General features: G+C 41.7%; 1 protein-coding gene across 2 annotated transcripts in view; it reads right to left on the bottom strand.

Moving 5' to 3' along the window:
- MCPH1 (microcephalin 1) overlaps positions 1-20,407 on the bottom strand; it is a 427,349-nt gene that overhangs the window by 314,838 nt on the left and 92,104 nt on the right. For both annotated transcript variants that reach the window (XM_040349814.1, XM_040349813.1), the window contains exon 9: positions 12,359-12,471. In XM_040349814.1, the coding sequence (XP_040205748.1) occupies positions 12,359-12,471 (113 nt within the window). The remainder of the gene's footprint in view (positions 1-12,358; positions 12,472-20,407) is intronic.

The following is a 20,407-nucleotide window of genomic DNA, read 5'->3' as shown; positions in this document are numbered from 1 at the left end:
ACGTGTGGATTGTGGAGAGGAGACTATAGGATGAAACCAGAGCTGCCAAACTGGAGCCGTCTGAGCCCTGCACGATGCACCAAAGGGGTCAGTGACAGTGCTGCCAGGCCAGTCCCCCCTGCGTTACCTTTGTGTATTCACTCTGCAGAAGGTGGTCTCTGGTCACCAGAGTCCCCCCCCACGTCAGAGTTCCCAACCTCCCCCTTTACATCAGAGTCTGCTGGATTACCTCTTACACAGCAAGAGGGAACGCTGCGGACCCTGATGTAAAGGGGAACATGATGGACTCAGAGTCTCTTGTCACCAAAGCCCCCCTTACATCAGAGTTCCCCCTTAGTTTATAAACTGCAGCATTCCCCTTTATGTCAGAGCTCCCTGGCACTGTAAGGAGGAATCCTGCAGACTGATGTAAGGGGAAACTCTGTGATGGCTGGGTTATATTAACCTGAACTTTATGTAAAAGGAGATTTTTTTTTTACTTTTGATTAACTTAAACACATTTCTAATAGCACTAGCTACATGTTTCTAGTTTAAATATTGCTATTTGCACAGTGTAGCACTGAAAATTACCATTTTAGGTACTGATTTTTGTCAGAGGAAAAAATTGGTGCCATTTGTAAATTCTGACATCGCATCAGTAAATTTCACTTTGGGGGAGTTGGCAACACTGGTCCAGAATTAACCTTGTGCTGTCTTTGGAGGGGAGATGAGACAGCTCATTGACCAATTGGGATCCCATTGTTTAACCCTGTGCTGCCTGCGGGGGAGAGAGAATCCCCCTGATTGGCTAATCATGATCCCATTGTGTAACCCTGTACTGCCTGTTTGCTATACAACCCATATGTTAGGCTGAACAGAGCCCCATGGTTTAACCCTGTGCTGCCTTGTGAGCATGGACTAAGACACAGCTGTACTATAATCAGGACCCCATTGTTAACCCTGTGCTGCCCAAATTCATAATATATATATATATATATGTATATGGGAAGGCTATAGTGACCTCATTGTGTAAGCTGAGGAATCTGAGTTTGCCATGCTGGGATTTTAGTGCCATAAAGACTCTCTCCTTTCTTTCTCTCGCTCTTACTTTTGACTCTATTTCTCTAGATTTGTCCCACCTCTCCTTTCCCCTCTCTCTCACCCCTTTGTCTCTCTCCTCGTACACCCACACCCCACTCTCATCCTGACTTCTGCACGCAATACAATATTTTATGTTACTTACTCCTGCACTCAAACTTGTTGTAAAAAGTTCAAGAGAAGGGGGATTTTGGATGGAGTAGATGGGACTGAAGGATGAGGAGGGCATGGGATGACAGCGTGGTCTTCCTAGCTGTGGGGCTGGCAGTACTGAGTGTTGGGAGTGCTGTGTTTCTTTATCACTTGGTCTCATCCAGATAGTAATATTACAGAGCACACTGATAGATGGAGACCCCCACCCAGTTCTTCCTCTTCATCTTGATCTCCCTAAATGCCAGAAATAGGTATCGTAATTGGTACGGTGAGTACTTAAAAAAAAAAAAAAAAGTACCAGTACTCATAGCTAAAAAGTGGTATCGGTGCATCCCTATTTTTTACCTCGATGCATTTGGCTTTAGAACCACTTGAAGTACATACAATATACTGCCTGCTTACTCTTCCATTTTCCATCCAATCAATCATACTGTAGTGCATTAGTCTACCCCAGTGCATGACCTCAAATACCTCAGATAATCATCTTCTTAGCCATTTATGAAGGCGAGAGATAAAATAGGGTGGCCACACAACCACGATCTGACCACCTTTAGGCATCTTCTGGCACAGTCCTAAAACAATCAGGTAACTGTTCGTATTGAGTTTATCATAAAGAGTGGAAGAACTTATTTTAACCTGACCAATTAACACATTTTCATAAGAGGGCTCCATTGTAGATATATGTTGGAATCTCAAAGATAGCAGATCACCCAAATGCCATTTTAGTTGCTAGGACACTTCAAGATATTCCCAATGCACTCAAAGTATGGTCTGTGGCATCACTGAAAAAGCACGATATATCAAAGTGTCACCAACAGGATGTTTTTCATAGATGCCAGACACCATTGTAAAGTAATTCATCAGCAGTCTATAGATTCACTCTCAAAATAACTGCGAAAGCAGCATTTGAATGCTCTCTTGATAACTCTCTCCTTTCTTCGTATATACAAGCTGCTTGGATATTGCATGCAATATTTCCTAGGTCTTTGCAATACTAAAAAACACTTTTCATTAAAATGAGTTCCCAGAGATCTTAATCTCACCTTAACTGCACATAAATGGGGTAGGCTCTTAAGCCAAGTGAGGTTTAAGTACTACAAGTATTAGGGTTTATTTACACAGGCATCTAAAAATGCCACATGTAGATGTGTACAGCATATAGTTTTGTATGCATCTGAATGCAGCACTATAGGAATTGATGGGGCCATACACACAACTGTGTTTACATCCAAAAAACGTAGGGCACAGCTGCTCCTGGGACCATGCATATCTGTAGATTTAACACGTGCATGCTCAAACACGTACGTGCATAAAGTCAATATAAGGACAATGCCCACACAGCGTTCTAAAAAACGAGCTGTAAAGCCAATACCGACGGCAGGAAAAAAAGGTTCCCCTTAAAATCCATATCATACTGGAGGGTCTGGAATCGCCCTGGGGGGGGGACCCCACGCCAATTTTTTTTTCATTTTGGTGGGGGTTCCCCTTCAAGATTCTCAGCACACAAGTCGCGCCACAAGTCGGATCATCATGATTCGACTTCTGGTGCGACTTCTATTCAAATCAATGGACTCCCATGGGGAACCATTGATTTTGAATAAAGGCAGAGTAATGCCCGACGAGGCGGAATGCTCTGTATACAACGTTAAGCCGCATTTAACAGCTTTTACCGATGTCTGGCGTTTTTACAGCTCTAGCATGGAGCCTTGTTAAAAATGCGCTGGTCCTGGTTTTTTTTTTTGGAACTTAAAAAATGCCTATGCAACTTACAGCTCAAAAACCTCTGCATGGCCATAGATTTACATGGAGGCATTTTTTAAGCAGTAAAAAACGTTCCTAAAAGCGGCTTTAAAAAACGCATGTGGGCATGAGGCCTAAGAACTGTATGGGGTTGATTTACTTAAACAGGAGCGTGCAAAATTTGGTGCAGTTCTGCATATTAATTGCAGGAGGTTGTGACTCGCTCTCTATGGAGGAGGTTCACATATCTCCGCAGCGGCTCAGATGAGATTTGCACAGGAGCCCTGTGGTGCCTTTTGGTCCGTTTCAGGCCGAATTCAGCCAAAAATATGGGTTGAAAAATGGGACCTGAAATTGTGACGCACCAGACTGACAAAAGTGCTGTCCCCAGATCACTACACACTGTAGTGTATATGTTGCATTAGGAGGGACGTGCTGAGGCTGCGCCCACTCCACCAGTCCAGCGTACCTCTGTTACCTCACACCCAAATAACAAAATGGGGTGCTGCTGTGCACAAAGCGTGGACCTCAGGTGTGCACTCATTAACTCTCACATCCCGTACTACGTGACCAGGCCACAGCTCTCCCTAAAGCGGGTTCAGATCCAGTCGCTATGGGATTCTGACCTCTAGGGAGGGAGCCAGACAACGACCCCCTCACTACCGTAGGAGTGTCACCTTACCAGGTACCATGTCTAACAACTGGTGCTTTGTGTCTTGAACTTGTACTTGGTTACTCACAGCAACTACATGCCTCTTCTTGTCTTGCCGAGTTTACCCCTTGTAGTGGTGTTACTTCATTTCCCTCAAATGTATTTACAGACACAGGTTCTTTAGAGACACCAGAACCAACATGAAGCCTTTTTGAATAACTTCAGACCAGTCTCATAACAGCTAATGCACTTTACTAAAGAAGGGTGGCATAACATCCCGCTTCCACGCATCAGGCAGCTAGGAAGATCCTAGCTGCATATCCTGTGTTTGACATCTATCGGGACACTCTTTCAACACAGGCCGGTGGATCTTGCCTAAGGCTAATTCCTCTTAGCAATCTGGTAAGAGGCTATTCATGTGGTGGTAGCTTCACTGATTTGTATTACCTGTCACGGTGGTGTGATTAAGAATTCAGCTGAAAGGTTTCCTGCTGCATATCCTGTGTTTGACATCTATCAGGACACTCTTTGTTTGGACTTATTCATTTATATTCATTTTTATTCATTAATTTTTTTCAGTTATTTTTTCAATATTCAAATTTCATGTTTTATTCGTATTGAATATTTTCCCAGTATCATAGCTGGCTCATAGAGTTGGCGCAGTTTTTCTTTTTTCCTAAGCTAGGAAGATCCGACCAAGCAGGGAAAACCAGAGAAGAGCCCAGGGCCTCAGCTTTCTCCCTTTTTATATCACAGATGGGCTGGCTAGGACCAAAAGCCTAGGCACAGAACTTCCACAAGTTAACATCTTCCACCCCCCAGCCTGGGACAGTCAATAACCAACTAGAACCAAATACAATTTTTAACATATGTTTTACTTCAAAGCAAAGATAATGAAAAAAGACATCATATCCCAAATGCTGCACTTCTATAGCCCACAAGACCATCAACAGTACACCAAATAGAAATAACTCACAGCAGAGATACAGAGGTTCATCATCTACAAAACTGGAGGAATTCTGGGAGAGGATGGGATTTTGCAGGTCTGGGTCTCTGCTTTGCTATTTGCTAGTGCCCAATCACCTGTAGGTGGAGCATAACCCAATGTTCTAAGAATTACTGTAACCATTCCTGTGTCCTGTGATTCATACATCCCAGAAATCCATTTTTATAGGTGACCAACTTCACAGGGGAGTCGGCATTGGGCTCTTCCTTGCTCTTCCTTCTAACTCCTCTTCCTTGCTCACACAGACAAAACAGATGATCATTTGAGAATGAAAATATATTTCCCATTGCTAAAAACAAAATAATCTTAAGATACATTTACATGAGAAAAATGTAAATGGGAAAACGTTTGCACATAAAATTTGCATAAAAAAAATGTATACATACATATAAAATATATAAACTATATGCAAAAATGTGCACAAATATGATATGAAAAATAATGACAATTAGATGGATAAATCTATTAGGGCCATTATATGCAATAGGTTTGCTTTTTAGCTCAATCACTCTACCAAAACTGTTAGCAATCAATCAGAATTAGCAGCAATCAATCGGTATACAAATTAAACAAATAGCAAAAGTCTTACATAAAAACAACTAGAACATTTTGCAATCAATTGCCATTACAGACGTTATCTTACACTATAGGGAGCCATTTGCTCCTTCAGTTGGTGGTTAATTTCTAATGAATTTTGTAGCAAAATGAAAAAAAAAAAAAAAAACTATTGCTATTGCCGACTTATTACGGCTGGATTTGGACAGCTGCATTGCTTGATGTATTTTCTTTGGAAATCAATAGAATTGCATCAAAATGCATCTCAATGCATGTGTTAAAGACAGAAGAAAAATAGAAAGCTGCTGGCAATAACACAATAGGACCAATTGTGAAACAACAAAAAATAGCGCCCAAACATTTTGCACATTGCCACAATAGGTATCCTAGGGGTACTTCCTTTGTGACAATAGATAACTATGTACCATCATGGATAAGGGGCTTATCTAAAAGCGGTGTCTCACAGATGGAGACCAAATGAATTTAAGATTTAAAGTCCTTCATGGCATGAATGTATATAAAATGGGACATAAACCATTTTATTAATAATTTGTGATATCCATTTAATTTCAAATATGTTTTTATGTATTTTCAACCATGTGACTACATGTTAACCACTAGCCGACCAGCCGCCGTCATTCTGCTGCATCAGGTCGGCTCTCTCCCACAAATCGCCGTAGCTGTACGTTGGCCCTTCAAACAGTGCACAAGCCGATGCGCGTGGCTGCGGTGACTGCCGGCCATGCACGATCCCGGGTTACCAGAGACAGAACGAGCATTTGTGTGTGTAAACACACAAATCCCAGTTCTGTCGGGAGAGGAGGGACAGATTGTCTGTTCCTACTAGCTAGGAACAATATGTCTCCTCACACTGAGGGAACCCATTTAACCCCTTGATAGCCCCCTAGTGTTAACCCCTTGCCTGCCAGTGACATTTACACAATAATCAGTGCATTTTTATAAATAAGTGCATTTTATGGTCCCAAAAATGTGTCAAAAGTGTCTGATCTGTCCTTGGCAAAAAAAAATAAAAAATGTAAATCGCTGATCACCGCCATTACCAGTATAAAAAATAAAAATACCATAAAACTATACCCTATTTTGTAGATGCTATAACTTTCTCACAAACCAATATACGCTTATTGCAATTTTTTTTTTTACCAAAAATATGTAGAAGAATATATATATCAGCCTAAACTGATGAAGAATTATCTTTTATTTTTTATTTTGGGATATATATTATAGGAAAAAAATATATATATTTTTTTTTTCCCGAAAATTTATGATTTTTTTTGTTTATAGCGCAAAAAATAAAAACCACAGAGGTGATCAAATACCATCAAAAGAAAGCTCTATTTGTCGGGGGGGGGGGGAAACATTTTGTTTGGGTACCTTGTCGCACGACTGCGCAATTGTCCATTAAAGCAAGGCAGTGCCGTATCGCAAAAAATGGCCTGGTCATTAAGGAGGCGAATCCTTCCGGGGCTGAAGTGGTTAAATGGTCAGATGTACATTTTTTAGGGTTTTATATTTGTTTTCATTATTAATTTTTCGGTATTATCTATGCCCTGTTTTTTTTTCCAACATTATCCATTATTTTATTTATCAATCTCCCTTAGCTGGAAACTCAGTAGGGGCATTACTGGTTTGGGCGTTTTTGGTATATATTTGACTGCGGCCATTTTAATTTGAAACCGAGGCTTGGAAACCCAGCCATTCTTTCCATCATGGATTCTTTGACCAAAATGCGGCTTGGCCATCATCGAGCAGCCATTTTTTATTAGGCCTGGCCATCCGCTTTAATGCAGGGGCAGCCTATGTCCAATTGAGGCCAGATTTCGCCAGTAGAGGCAGCTGTTCCTTTTCCATTAGGAACAGTATAAAAAGGTGTGGGGATGGACATGGACTCCATTCTCCCGATAATTCTGACGAAATGCGTATGGTGTAGTTCATGCCTGATGTCACGCCAATGTTTCAACATATGTGGATTGGTTCCTTACTGTTTAAATGCTGAATTACATCTTTAACACGTTGCTATTATTGTTTTTAAATAAACAGATTTACAATTTAACACTATGTGGGAGTTCTTTATCTATTCTCTATGGTTATTGCTATGGCACAATTCTAATCAGCAGCAATGACATCGCCCTCATCACCATTACAGTGGAGAAGGTTTGGATATTTTTTTTTCTTCTTGGGCTTGTGAACAGTGCTTTTAGACTCTCATAATTTGAGTCTAAGGTTTCCCATAAGAATGCAATCTGTATAAATTCCAGTGGAGGTTCATCTGGGTGATTGTTCCATTAATTTGGCGTATTCACTCATATTGGATATTCATCATGAGTATTTCTGATTTTGGATCATTGTTTTGTTACTATGGAGAATTGCATGAACAGTTTGGTTTTTTAATGTGTCAAGACATCCATCACGGCATACCATAACACAGGTAAATGTGTTATGAAGCGTGTTGACATTGCATACAAAGTGCTGTGCAACATTATAAACGTGCAGCCATCCACGTTTTTGCATGTTGATGTGTTCTGATGTGTTTCTATTGATTTTATTGGAAAACATGCATACAGTAAATGTAACTCCAGCCCAAAAATCCAAAGCTCTGCCATTCTCATCCTTGTTTTGTTATTTACTGCGTCAATGACCCACAACATGTATGCAGTCAGCCAAGAGTTGGGACATCTGTGCATGCTTGTTCCAGTTAGTGACTCATCAACCAAGTATGAGGATAAGGATAAAATTCATGCCATTTGTGCATTCAAAAGCAAGTCAGCAATGGCAGCTTGCATATTTAGATCCTGATATAAAAAGTGTAATCTTGGCGATCGAATAATAGGGTTTCAGACAATGATGTACCATAAGAGAAAATGCTGCTCATCTAGCCCAAATGGGGAAATAATGGTGTAACGGACACATGCATGCTGCCGGGACAGTTATGATCTTCGTGCAGGGAGGACTACAAGGAACTGCATGGCTTGTCACAAGTGGATGTACCACATTGTATTCTGAGCTCAAAGGGTTAACTGGACAAGGGTCTCTGTCACTGCTGAATGCTAATGTACCCTTCGCATAGCTAATGAACTCTCTTGTGGAGATAACAGCCTCCTGTGAGGTGTATGCTGAGGGGGATTATGTGTGAGTGATAATTGTTTTAAAGGTTAATTGAATTCTATTGTCTGATCAAGCTAAGTTGAGGAGCCGAAATGGCTAGCAGCCGATTGGCTCAAGGGAAGGTCATTGTTTCAAAGTGTGTGTATTGAAGTCCCCCCTGGGGGGGGGGGGAGTGTCATTTGTTTCTGTACAGTTGTAACCAGATTTAAGGAGGAAAAATGTGACATTAAAAGTCAGTCTGCTTGACTCTGCAAACGTAGCACGTCTCGTTTCTTGGAAGGGCAATCGATGGGATATACCGGCGGTACTTGCATATCGCAGCTTGCCAGGGAAAAGGACGTCTCCAACGGCTGAGACCCTCACACCAGTGGGTAGCCGTTACATTGGTTGGTAGCAGTGGGATGGTCCTTTTATCCAAAGAGCAAGTGCTGAATGGAGTCGCAGTACGCCAGGCTGAAAAGATCCACACTGAAAGATTTATTAGAGAGTCGTGGTAGGAGCGCCAGCAACAGACCACGGAGGGAGCTGATAGCTGAACTGCTGGAGCTGGACGAAATGGATGGATCCATGGAAGGAACTGAGCCCCTTGCACCGGTCAGCGAGGAAGATGTAATTACTGGGATTGTACAGCGGAGATTATCCTTGTATCCAGAAACGTCCGTGGAACTAATCAACCAGCTGTTCCGGGAAGCAAGGGAAGAGATACAGACGAAGAGGGGACAAGAACTGGAACTGGTAAGAGCGAGACAGCCCATTACACCTGCAGTTCCTACACACCCACCTGCTGCTACAGGAAAGAAAATACCGTTCACTGCATTTAAAGCTTTTGTAGAAAGTGAGGAGGAAATAGATGGATATTTGGCGGATTTTGAGAGGCAGTGCTCACTACACCAGGTACCACCAGACCAATGGGTCACTATTTTGTCGGGGAAATTGTCGGGCAAAGCCAATGAAGCCTTTCGGGCTCTCGCTCCAGAGGATATTTTACAATATCAGCAAGTTAAAAAGGCGTTGCTAACCCGATATGCCGTAACGCCAGAAGCCTACCGCCGGCGCTTCCGGGAGTCCAAGAAGATGGCTGTGGACTCCCACATGGAATGGGCCAACCAGTTACAAAGGATGGCATCCCTTTGGGTCCAAGGGTGCAAGGCCAACACCGGGGAGGAAGTATTGCAGCTGTTCCTAATGGAACATTTCTTCCAAGACCTGGCCGCAAACATACAAGACTGGGTACGAGATCGCTGGCTCATAAGGTAGAACCGCGTACTCCAACCGTCACCCCACGCCTAGAGTTTCGGGCTCCAGTCCCACCACGTCCTCAGGGGCCTAGCAACTACCCCCGGGATTCGCCTAGGGTGACGTGCCATCACTGCAGCGACACGGGACATATTGCTCGTTATTGCCCTTTGAGAGCTACAAATAACAATTGGAGACGCACAACACCCAACACCCCGACATGTACTGTAGATCCGGCACAATATCACAGTCTAAAATGGGAATGTGACAAGCTGGCCAGTGAGAAATCAGAGATGCAACGACACTATGTCATGTATTATGAGATGTCCCGTGGCTTGAACATTGAAATGCACAAACAGGCAGAAATTGTCAAAAGATTAAATGGGATTTGCATCCAGGTGGTGCCGTATTTGTCCCAAGAGCATCAGCAACAGGTTTTGGGAGCCATTGAGAGAGCAAAGCAAGTGACTGTTCCAGAACTGAATTCCATTATTCACCTTCACCATCAGCTACCGACCTGGTAAGCCAATGAGAAGGCCGACGGACTGTCCAGGCAAACGGAACTTTTACCCTAACAGCAGACCGGACATCCCCAAGTTGATCCGAAAAGGATCAATCCGGGTCTGCCGGAGTGTTCCACAAAGGGGGAGTAGTGTAACGGACACATGCATGCTGCCGGGACAGTTATGATCTTCGTGCAGGGAGGACTACAAGGAACTGCATGGCTTGTCACAAGTGGATGTACCACATTGTATTCTGAGCTCAAAGGGTTAACTGGACAAGGGTCTCTGTCACTGCTGAATGCTAATGTACCCTTCGCATAGCTAATGAACTCTCTTGTGGAGATAACAGCCTCCTGTGAGGTGTATGCTGAGGGGGATTATGTGTGAGTGATAATTGTTTTAAAGGTTAATTGAATTCTATTGTCTGATCAAGCTAAGTTGAGGAGCCGAAATGGCTAGCAGCTGATTGGCTCAAGGGAAGGTCATTGTTTCAAAGTGTGTGTATTGAAGTCCCCCCTGGGGGGGGGGGGGGAGTGTCATTTGTTTCTGTACAGTTGTAACCAGATTTAAGGAGGAAAAATGTGACATTAAAAGTCAGTCTGCTTGACTCTGCAAACGTAGCACGTCTCGTTTCTTGGAAGGGCAATCGATGGGATATACCGGCGGTACTTGCATATCGCAGCTTGCCAGGGAAAAGGACGTCTCCAACGGCTGAGACCCTCACACCAGTGGGTAGCCGTTACAAATGGTTTGGCAGAAAGATACTCTACACCAACCAGGCGAAGTTGCAAAAACTGACCATACTGGGTGAAGAAAATAATTAGCCTGTAGCTATTTTTACTTTTTTTTTTTATGTACAGTATGTTTCACTTCAAAGCAAAACAAAAACACCAGATACCAATATATGAATAGATTGAAAAATACAGGCTTCTTTCTTGTAAAAGTTGTTCTTGGCTTTGTAAAATACTACCTCCCTACTGACGAGCAATTACTGATAGGGAGGCAAAACGATGAGTAAAATCTGCATATAACAACTTCAGCTGACTATATTCCTAAATCTACTAATCTTGTGAAAAATGTATCCTCTACATTTTCCATTTGTCTTCATCTGCCAAGTTTGAGATGCCCACATGACTTTTTTTATATCATTAGAGGGGCACTATAATCTTCATGTTAGACTAGATAAATAAAACGTCAGAATAAGGAAGGGTGAATGTCCTTCAAACCAGTATGCCTACTAGCTTATCAGAACGCCAAGTTCACATTTTCGAGGCAGCAATTTAGAATTAATTTTAGATCACAGAATACTACATAGAACTGTTTTATTGTGTTCATATTTGTAAGCACTGCGTTAAAAAAACGAGATTAAAACTGACACACAGAGAAATAGGAGTCAGTTCTTCCCCCTTGCTGTGATTGACAGCTGATTTACATTTCTCATGCACAAGCCTGAGAGGGGCATTCTGTGTACTCCAGATCCCCTACCCCTTTCTTCTCCTGCTCTCCCAGGATTGGCTGCTCAACACCTCAGCATGATTGGGCATGCTGAAGTCATGTGGTGACTTTTCTGGGTTTTGACTGGATGTTGGTGATCATAGCAGAAGTTCAGTGTAAGAATTACAGCGGGGGAAAAAGCATGTTGACCAGGGCAGTGTAGATCTGGGCGGGGAGTCTGACATTACAACTCCACCCACCGAGCTCTGGACAACAGACCCACCCACAGAATCTGCAGTTTTTCTGGTCTCATAACTGACAGAGGGGAGACCTTTGACAGGTGAGAATACATGCAGGAGGCATGTATATCCTTATAGATAACCACTATGGTAGTAGTTTAGAAAGGATGAGAGTGGGTTTACATCTACTTAAAGGAATTTAACAATTTTACTGGAATTGCAGAGATTTGCATGGAACTTTTCCCTTTGTCTACCACATCTGCAGGCACTTTGCCAGTTTCCCAGGTTTGTTTCCCAGTGATCAAAGATAGTATAGCAAGTAATTTCCACTGATAAAAAATAGGTATAGAATGATAAATCTTCCAGTACATATTGAGTAAACTGAATATGAATGTAATAACTCGTTTATATATTTTTTATACTTTTCACCTCTATTCCTGTACAATGAACAAATTATGCTCACAGTTCTGTCACTGCTGTTCAGAAGGAGACAAGTCAATAAGCTGTAGGCATTAACGACATATTCAACTGCTTCAGTACTTTAGCAAATCAATACAGATTTGTGCTACACATTCAAAAACCCACTGCTGAGCAAAACACTAAAAAAGGACCAATCAAAGTAATTTACAGTTCAACTGACCTTTCTGCTTTTCTCTGTTTTCCTTGATTCCTCTGTGCATTTATTTCTTTGTTCATTAAACATTTCAGACAGACCAGCTATTGCTTCAGAGCCTGAAGTTCTACTTTCTGCATCTAAAAATCAATTAAATGAAACATCTAATTAGTGATCAAAAATACACATTGTAGGAGCCCAAACTACTTTGCAAAATGGACATGGTAATCACCTGTACCTATCATGCGTATGTTCAATGAAAAATACATGTATATAGTCACACATTCTTGACGTTTATTAACAAGCATGTCAGAGTTTTAGAGAAAAGAAACACAACATTTAGGCATAAAGGGGTTAGCCCCAAGGCAAATGTTCAATTTTTACTTTACTTTCTAACCACATTTCCAATGTAAAGTTACTAATGACCAAAGGAAACACAAGGAACTTAGTAGAAAGAGAAACACTTTTTTTCTGGTTCAAAGTTTTATACAACATTGTACTGTCAAATGAACCAGAGCGCTTCACCCAGCTCTTCATAGGCTCATCGGTCCATGTCATACAGGTACAGTAAGTTGTAACTATTGATCTGTTCTCTGTGTATTTGTTACTGTATCTTTGCTATTGGCAGGGATATGTGAAAATAAGCACTATGGTTGTCAGACACAAAGGAAGTAGAAGTACAAAACCTAAAATGTTCTGGTAAAAAATAAATACTGATGCACGACTGGGATATAGCTTTGTTAAATTAGTCAACTGAAAAGGCAAGTATGCCCTAAGGCAAACAGTGCCCACAGATGAAGGTAATTTCATAAACAAAATTATACATAAAATTGACTTGGTGCTTTCATTATTATAATTTGGGCAGCACAATGGTTAGCACCTCTGCCTAGCAACACTAAAAATGCTGGTTTGAATCCCAACTACGACACTACTTGGGTATTCCGGTTTCCTCCTACACTTCAAGGGCATGGTAGGTTAATTGACTCATGTCTAAATTGGTCCTAGTATGTTTATGTATAAATGCGAGTTAGGCTTAAATTGGCAAGCTCCTTGAGGGCCGGGACTGATTTGAATATAAAGCTCTGTTTAAATTGTTGGCACTATACAATTACCTCAAATAACAACTTTAACAAAAATCCAGATTTGTCACATGGAAAAAAGAAGTACACTCCTACATTTAGAACCACATGAAATCATAAACCGGCATTCCAAATGAGGTACCAGTGGTTAAAACTATTATTCAAACTTATTCAAACTTCAAATATCTAAAGTCTGGTGTTTTTTTTTGGTATTATTATCTGTGGTGTCATGCCAAGATCAAAAGAGCTGTCTCTAAGCGCAGAGAAAGAAGATTGTGAATGCTTATGAATCTGGCAAGGGATTTTTAAAACAGAAGTATGGGATTATAAAAAAAAAGTAAACAACCATACCTACCAAGATGGCTGCAGCACTGATCCCAGCTGCAGCTGTCTTCTGTCGCTGATCGCTCAAACTTTCGGCCTAAAGCCTACAAAAGAGGCGATGACTAAATCACCAGCTCTCTACTCTGGAAATCCCTCAAAAGTGAGAAAATGTGGAAAACCAGGTATGTCACCCGAACTAGTGTCCCCATTGAAAGATTTCCACTCTATCAGTGTTCTCTTAACTCCAAATTTGGGGTTTTCTTTTTTTTTACGTTTGATGATCATGGCAAGCAGGACGAAAAGAGGGTGCATTTCCCTAATGGGGGGGGGGGGGTACAGACAGCAATAAAAACTGGCCAGTGTTCTAATCCCTCTCCACTCTATCCAAAACTAAAGAAAAAACTCTAAAATTAGATTTTAGCAATTGGATGTACATACAGTAGTTTAAACTACAGAAAAGGTCTCAAACACATCACATATTGGTTTAGCGTCCATGGATTCTAAAATTATATACCACCACTTAAATCAAGGGTGCTCAACCTGTGGCCCACTAGCTGTTGCAGATCTACAAGTCACGTGAGGCATTGCAAGCTGCTGACAGTTACAAGTCTGACTCCCAAAGCCAGAGACACGATGAGACTTGTAGTTCCACAACAGCTGGAGGGCCACAGGTTGAGCCTCTATGACTTGGATGAACAACCAGCATTAAAGGACTGCCATGGCTCACTAATCTAATTCAAACATTCACTAGATAATTTTTCATAAATTATACAAAATCAGCAACTACAAGCTGTGTCCTGGTACAGTGACAGTCCTTTTATAATATAAAACATACCATGGGAAGCATAAACACAGAAACACTCCCTCACTACCAAACCAGAGGACCATGGGTGCACATACATCTTGGTTCCCCCATTAGTAAATAGAACATTAATATGTAACATACCAACAGTTTTGAAAATAAATGTAATAACAATCCATACCTATATACTGTATTGGATGAACGGTATATTGTCTCTCAAGTTATTTATTTTTTTAACACGTACTTTAGCTGGTCATAAAGTAAACCTGAATCCTGAAGAGCTTATGGGGCTCATGATGAACATAATATCAAGATAAACTATGGATTTTCATAACACATTCCATAAAGCTTGTCATGAATAAAAGCTGAATCCAGAGGAGCTTACAAGGCATGGTACCAGCCACAACTCACTATCAAAGTAAAGCTGGTCATACATTATACAGATTTCTTATTCAATTTCCTTTATGTTTACCTTCAACTATGTAATGCGAGGGCCTGCCCAATTGCATACACATTGAAAGCTTTAGGTTTGGCCCTCATATTATATGGTTTTAGTAAATTTAAAGGAAAGTTGCACAAGAAAACTGTATAATGTATGGCCAGCCTTAGCTGTATTTCCCCCCATGAACCATATTCAAACGTGTCAGATGTCAGAAATAAAGTATTTGCAATTTATCCGGGTCCTCAAAAGTTTACATACTCTGGCAGAATTTATGATTTCTTGGCCATTTTTCAAAGCATATTAATGCAGACACAAAAACATTTCCTTTACTCATGGTTCATGTTTGGCTGAAGCCATTTATTATCAACTGTGTTTACTCCTAACAGAAACTACCCAAATGGCCTTGATCAAAAGTTTACATACCCTGGTGATTTTGGCCTAATACCATGCACTCAAGTTGACACAAAATGGTTTGAAGGGCTATTAAAATAGGTAACCATCCTCACTTGTTACCTGTTTGCTTGTCATGGGGAAAGCAAAATAATTGTCAACGGATCTGTGGGAAAGGGTAGTTGAACTGTATAAAAGGGATATAAAAAGATATCTAAGGAATTAAAAATGCCAATTAGCAGTGTTCAAACTCTAATCAAGAAGTGGAAAATGAGGGGTTCTGTTGAAACCAAACCTCGGTCAGGTAGACCAACTAAAATTTCAGCCACAACTGCCAGGAAAATTGTTTGGGATGCAAAGAAAAACCCACAAATAATTTCAGGTGAGATACAGACTCTCTGAAAACATGTGGTGTGGCTGTTTCAAGATGCACAATAAGGAGGCACTTGAAGAAAGATGGGCTGCATGATCGAGTCGCCAGAAGAAAGCCATTACTACGCAAATGCCACAAATTTTTCCGCTTACAAAATGCCAAACAGCACAGAGACAAGCCTCAAACCCTCTGGCACAAAGTCATTTAAAATGAGACCAAAAATTTGCTTTTTGGCCAGAACCATAAACACTACATTTGGAGAGGAGTCAACAAGGCCTATAATGAAAGGTATGGAGGTGGATTGCTGATGTTTTGAGGATGTGTGAGCGACCAAAGCTCATCAGAAATGCTGATCCAAGACACACAATGGTTGCATCCAAGGTAAGTCGGAGTCTCTATTCACATGTAACCACTTATACCTACATCCAAATACATAGTACAAATCTGACAGCTGCAGCTGTTCACAACAAGCATAGGCAAGCAGCATTCACAACCACCGGCAAGAATCAGTGGATTCTTTTTTTTTTTTTTATCTTAATTTTTCTTTATTGTTTTCCAAAAAATTAGGCATATCTACAGATTTATATGTTTACATAGCTATAGTTTACATTGTCTGGTACAGTTACATTGTATTTCTACATATAGCCAAGCATATTTCATTTAAATTCCTTAATTTACCCCATCCCCTCCCTCTCTTCTCCCCCCTCCCCCCCTCCCTATTAATATTATAAATTTATTTATAAAAAAGTAGAGGCAGATATCTTGGTCTAAATTGTCTTTTGTTTGGTTGACAGAAAAAAAAAAAAAAAGAGAAAGAGAAAAAAAAAAAAAAAAAAAAAAAGAGGGGTAAATTGAGAAAGATCGCAAAAAGAGAGATAAAAAACACAAAAAGGGAGATAGGGTCCAATCTCAAAGACCTGAAAAGGGAATCCAGCATATCCAACGCTGGAAATAGCGCTATTAGATTAACTTATCCTTGTCATTCGGCTTTATCATCTACTGGGATAAGAGGGGGTTTATGATCCCCCTATAGAGACTATCTCTCTACAGATATTCCCATTTCTGTCAGCCAAGGCTCCCACACTCTTCTAAACCTGTTGTAGTTTCCTTGCTTAATAAAGGCCACCCTCTCGCACCAAATCAGAGCATTGATGTTTTCAACCCAGTTCTCGACTGTTGGAGGAGCATGCGCTTGCCATCTCTGTGCTATTAGCTTCCGAGCTTGGAAGAGGCACCTAAGCACGCTTTCCAATGCTCCTGCAGGGATTCTATGTTCTTCCGTGTCCCCTAGTAGGCAAGTTCTGGCCTCCGGCTCTAAAGAGGTCTTAAAGATTTTATTAATCCCATTTATCACTTCTATCCAATATCTAAAAAGCTTGGGGCATCTCCAGAACATGTGGATAAAATCTCCAGTTGCTTTGCATCTGGGGCATTCATCATTTGCATTCCAGCCTAATACAAAAATTTTTTTAGGGGTGTAATAGACCCTGTGCAGTAGATATAGATGGGACAATCTCTGCGCAGGGGCAACTGACACCAATGTTCCTCTCTGTAAGATTTGGTTCCACTGCTCAGAGGTTAGCAATCCAATGTCTCTTTCCCATCTTTCTCGGCTTTTAGAGACCCCGGTTTGACTTATGGCATTAGCCCCCAATTTCCCGTACAGTGCAGAAATTTGACCTTTTGTGATATTAGTCTGAATCATTTTAAGGAGCTCAGGGGTATGGGTCCTAACCATCGGATGGATCTTAAATTGGGTTTGGAGGGCGTGCCTGACTTGTAGATAATTAAAGAATGTTTTATTTGGTATGTTAAATTCGCTCCTCAGTTTCGAAAACGTTTTAATTAAGTCTCCCTCATACATGTGTAATACCCGTGTTATCCCCTGATTCTCCCAGATCTTAGGGATTTCAATATCTTTAAGTTCTGTCAAGTTTTCATTGTGCCCAAGGGGGGCATACTCAGTTACACCAGTATATCCCAGTAAGGCTTTAGCAGTTTGCCACACCTTATTGATTAGCTTTACAGTTGGGCACGGATGGTGAAGTGAGTCTGCCTCCAGGGCTTCTATTAGGATTTTATGTGGGGACCTTAATAGGATTAATCTAAAGTCTTTATTACCCGAATTTTGAATACCACAACCCACCATGTGTTGCAACTGAGATGCCAAAAAATATGTTCTAGGGTGTGGGACCGCCATCCCCCCCTCCTTCACCGGGAGCTGCATAGTCTGCAATCTAATTCTGGCCTGGCCTCCCTTCCACATTAACTCCCTGAATAATGTTTCCATTCGTTTGAACCATATTTGGTTCACCCAAATTGGAGAGTTGTGGAGAACATACAGTATCTGGGGTAGCCAGATCATTTTTATCAGGTTGCATCTCCCAGCTACAGAGAGGGGGAGGCGGCCCCAAGCATCCTTCTTTAATCTCAGTCTCAACAATAGTGGAGCTATATTATTGGTGGTGTACTCCTTAACTTCACTAGTGATCCAAACCCCCAAATATTTCAATTTTGTTGATATTTTCAACTGGGGCATTTCGGCGATTGTCTGGACCCCCAGCGGATCTAATGGGAGTAGGGCCGACTTATCCCAATTCACGCTTAGCCCCGAGAATCTTCCAAACTCCTTAATCATTTGGACCACTGTAATCAACGAGCTATCCACATTTCCTATAAAAAACAGGACATCGTCCGCAAAAAGCGATATCTTGTCCTCCTCTGTACCCCTTCTAAATCCTTGTATGTCTTTATTTAATCTGGTTTTGATAGCAAGAGGTTCCATAGCAAGTGCGAACAGAAGCGGTGAAAGGGGACAACCCTGTCTCGTCCCTCTCTCAAGCTCAAATATATCTGAGACTTCACCGTTAGTTTTAATTTTTGCTTGTGGTTCGCTGTATAGGAGTTTGACCCACTTAATAAATATTGGGCCAAATCCAAAGCTTTCTAATACCTTCCATAGGTATGGCCACTCAATACTATCAAAAGCTTTAGCGGCGTCTAAAGCCAACAGAGCTCTAGGGCCCTCATTATCAATGGGAATCTGTAGATTTAAGAAGGCTCTTCTGATGTTTTTGCTAGTTGACCTGTTTGGAATGAATCCTGATTGATCAGAATGGATAAGGCTCTCAATACTCCCTTTTAAGCGATCTGCCAGTACTTTGGCAAGAATTTTTGCATCTGTACAGAGCAATGATATTGGGCGGTAGGAAGTCGGGTCTAGTTTATCCTTTCCCTCTTTATGGATTACAACAATCGTTGCCTCCATCATGGAGGAGGGAAGCTGTCCTTCCAGAAAAGCACTTTTCAATGTCTGAAGCAATTCTGGTAGCAAAACTCCACCAAATCGCCTGTAGATCTCTATTGGGAGCCCGTCCGGGCCGGGTGCTTTGTGGCTGGACATCCCCGCTACTGCCCTCTGTAATTCTTCCAGTGTAACTGGAGAGTCCAACTTTTCCCTATCTTTATCTGATAGTATTGGAGTTGGGATTCCCTGGAAGAAGATTTCCATTCCTTCGTTTCCTCCCCTTGATTTGTAGAGAGATCTATAAAAGCCGTGGAATATTTGTCTTATCTCACTACCGTCCGTAGAGATATCACCTGTTAAGGACCTAATTGCCAAAATATTTGAAGAGGGGGAGTTGGCCCGAGTCAGCAAGGACAAGACTCGCCCCACTTTCTCCCCCTCCCCAAATTGGGTTTGTCTTTGAAATATTCGATGGTTCTCTGCCTTTCTCATAGTAGCCATTTTATAGACCTTCTGTTTGTCAAGCCACTCTCTTTGCCTGCTTGGGGACGGGGTCTCAATGTATCTTTGTTCGGCTACCATCACTTCCCTTCTAAGGTCCTCCTCCCATATCCTAGACTCTCTCTTTACCCTCGCCACTCTCTGGATTAGCAAACCCCTCAGAAAAGCCTTCAGCGAATCCCAGACCACTCCGGGCCTTGCCGAGCCTGTGTTTATTTCGACATATTCTTTCAGGCTATTTAACAGCTCCTGTGAGTCTCCCAACAGCTCAAGCCAGTATGGACTAATTTTCCACTCTCTTTGAGAGGTGTTCTTACTCCTCCTAATCACTAAGTCCAATGGTGAGTGGTCCGAGATTCCCCTTGGCCCATATTCTATCTTCTCAACCATGCCCAGAGCCAGCTCGTTTCCCAAGGCCATGTCGATTCTGGACAAAGTAGCATGGGAGCTAGACAAGAATACTGTCGGATGCAAGGATGTCGGGTACGCCAAATGTCCTTTAATCCTATCTCATCCAGAAATTGGGCCAGTCGACTCCCTTGTTCCGTATTTGAATCGTATGTCGAGGGGAATCTGTCATAGGCTCTGTCTAGCACTTCATTATAGTCTCCCACTGCTATTAAGGGTATGTCGGTTTTGTCCAACATAAATTCCACTAGTTTCTGTAAGACATCAAACTTAAATGGGGGGGGGATATAAATATTGGCGATAATATACTGCTTATTTTCAATAGAGCAGGCCAGGAACACATACCGCCCCTGCTCGTCTATCAAACTTCTCTCACATGTAAATGGCACACCTTTCCCCACCATTATGCTCACTCCTCTCGAATATGAGGAGTGTACAGAATGGTAGCGAAACGGGAATTTTCGTAGACCCAGTTGGGTCATCGTGTCCTTGGTCAGGTGTGTCTCCTGT

The sequence above is a fragment of the Rana temporaria genome, chromosome 4 (assembly GCF_905171775.1).
Source record: "Rana temporaria chromosome 4, aRanTem1.1, whole genome shotgun sequence".
In the NCBI taxonomy this organism is placed as follows: Eukaryota; Metazoa; Chordata; class Amphibia; order Anura; family Ranidae; genus Rana; species Rana temporaria.
The sequence above is the reverse complement of the archived record's forward strand: the minus strand, read 5'-3'. Positions and strand labels throughout refer to the sequence as shown.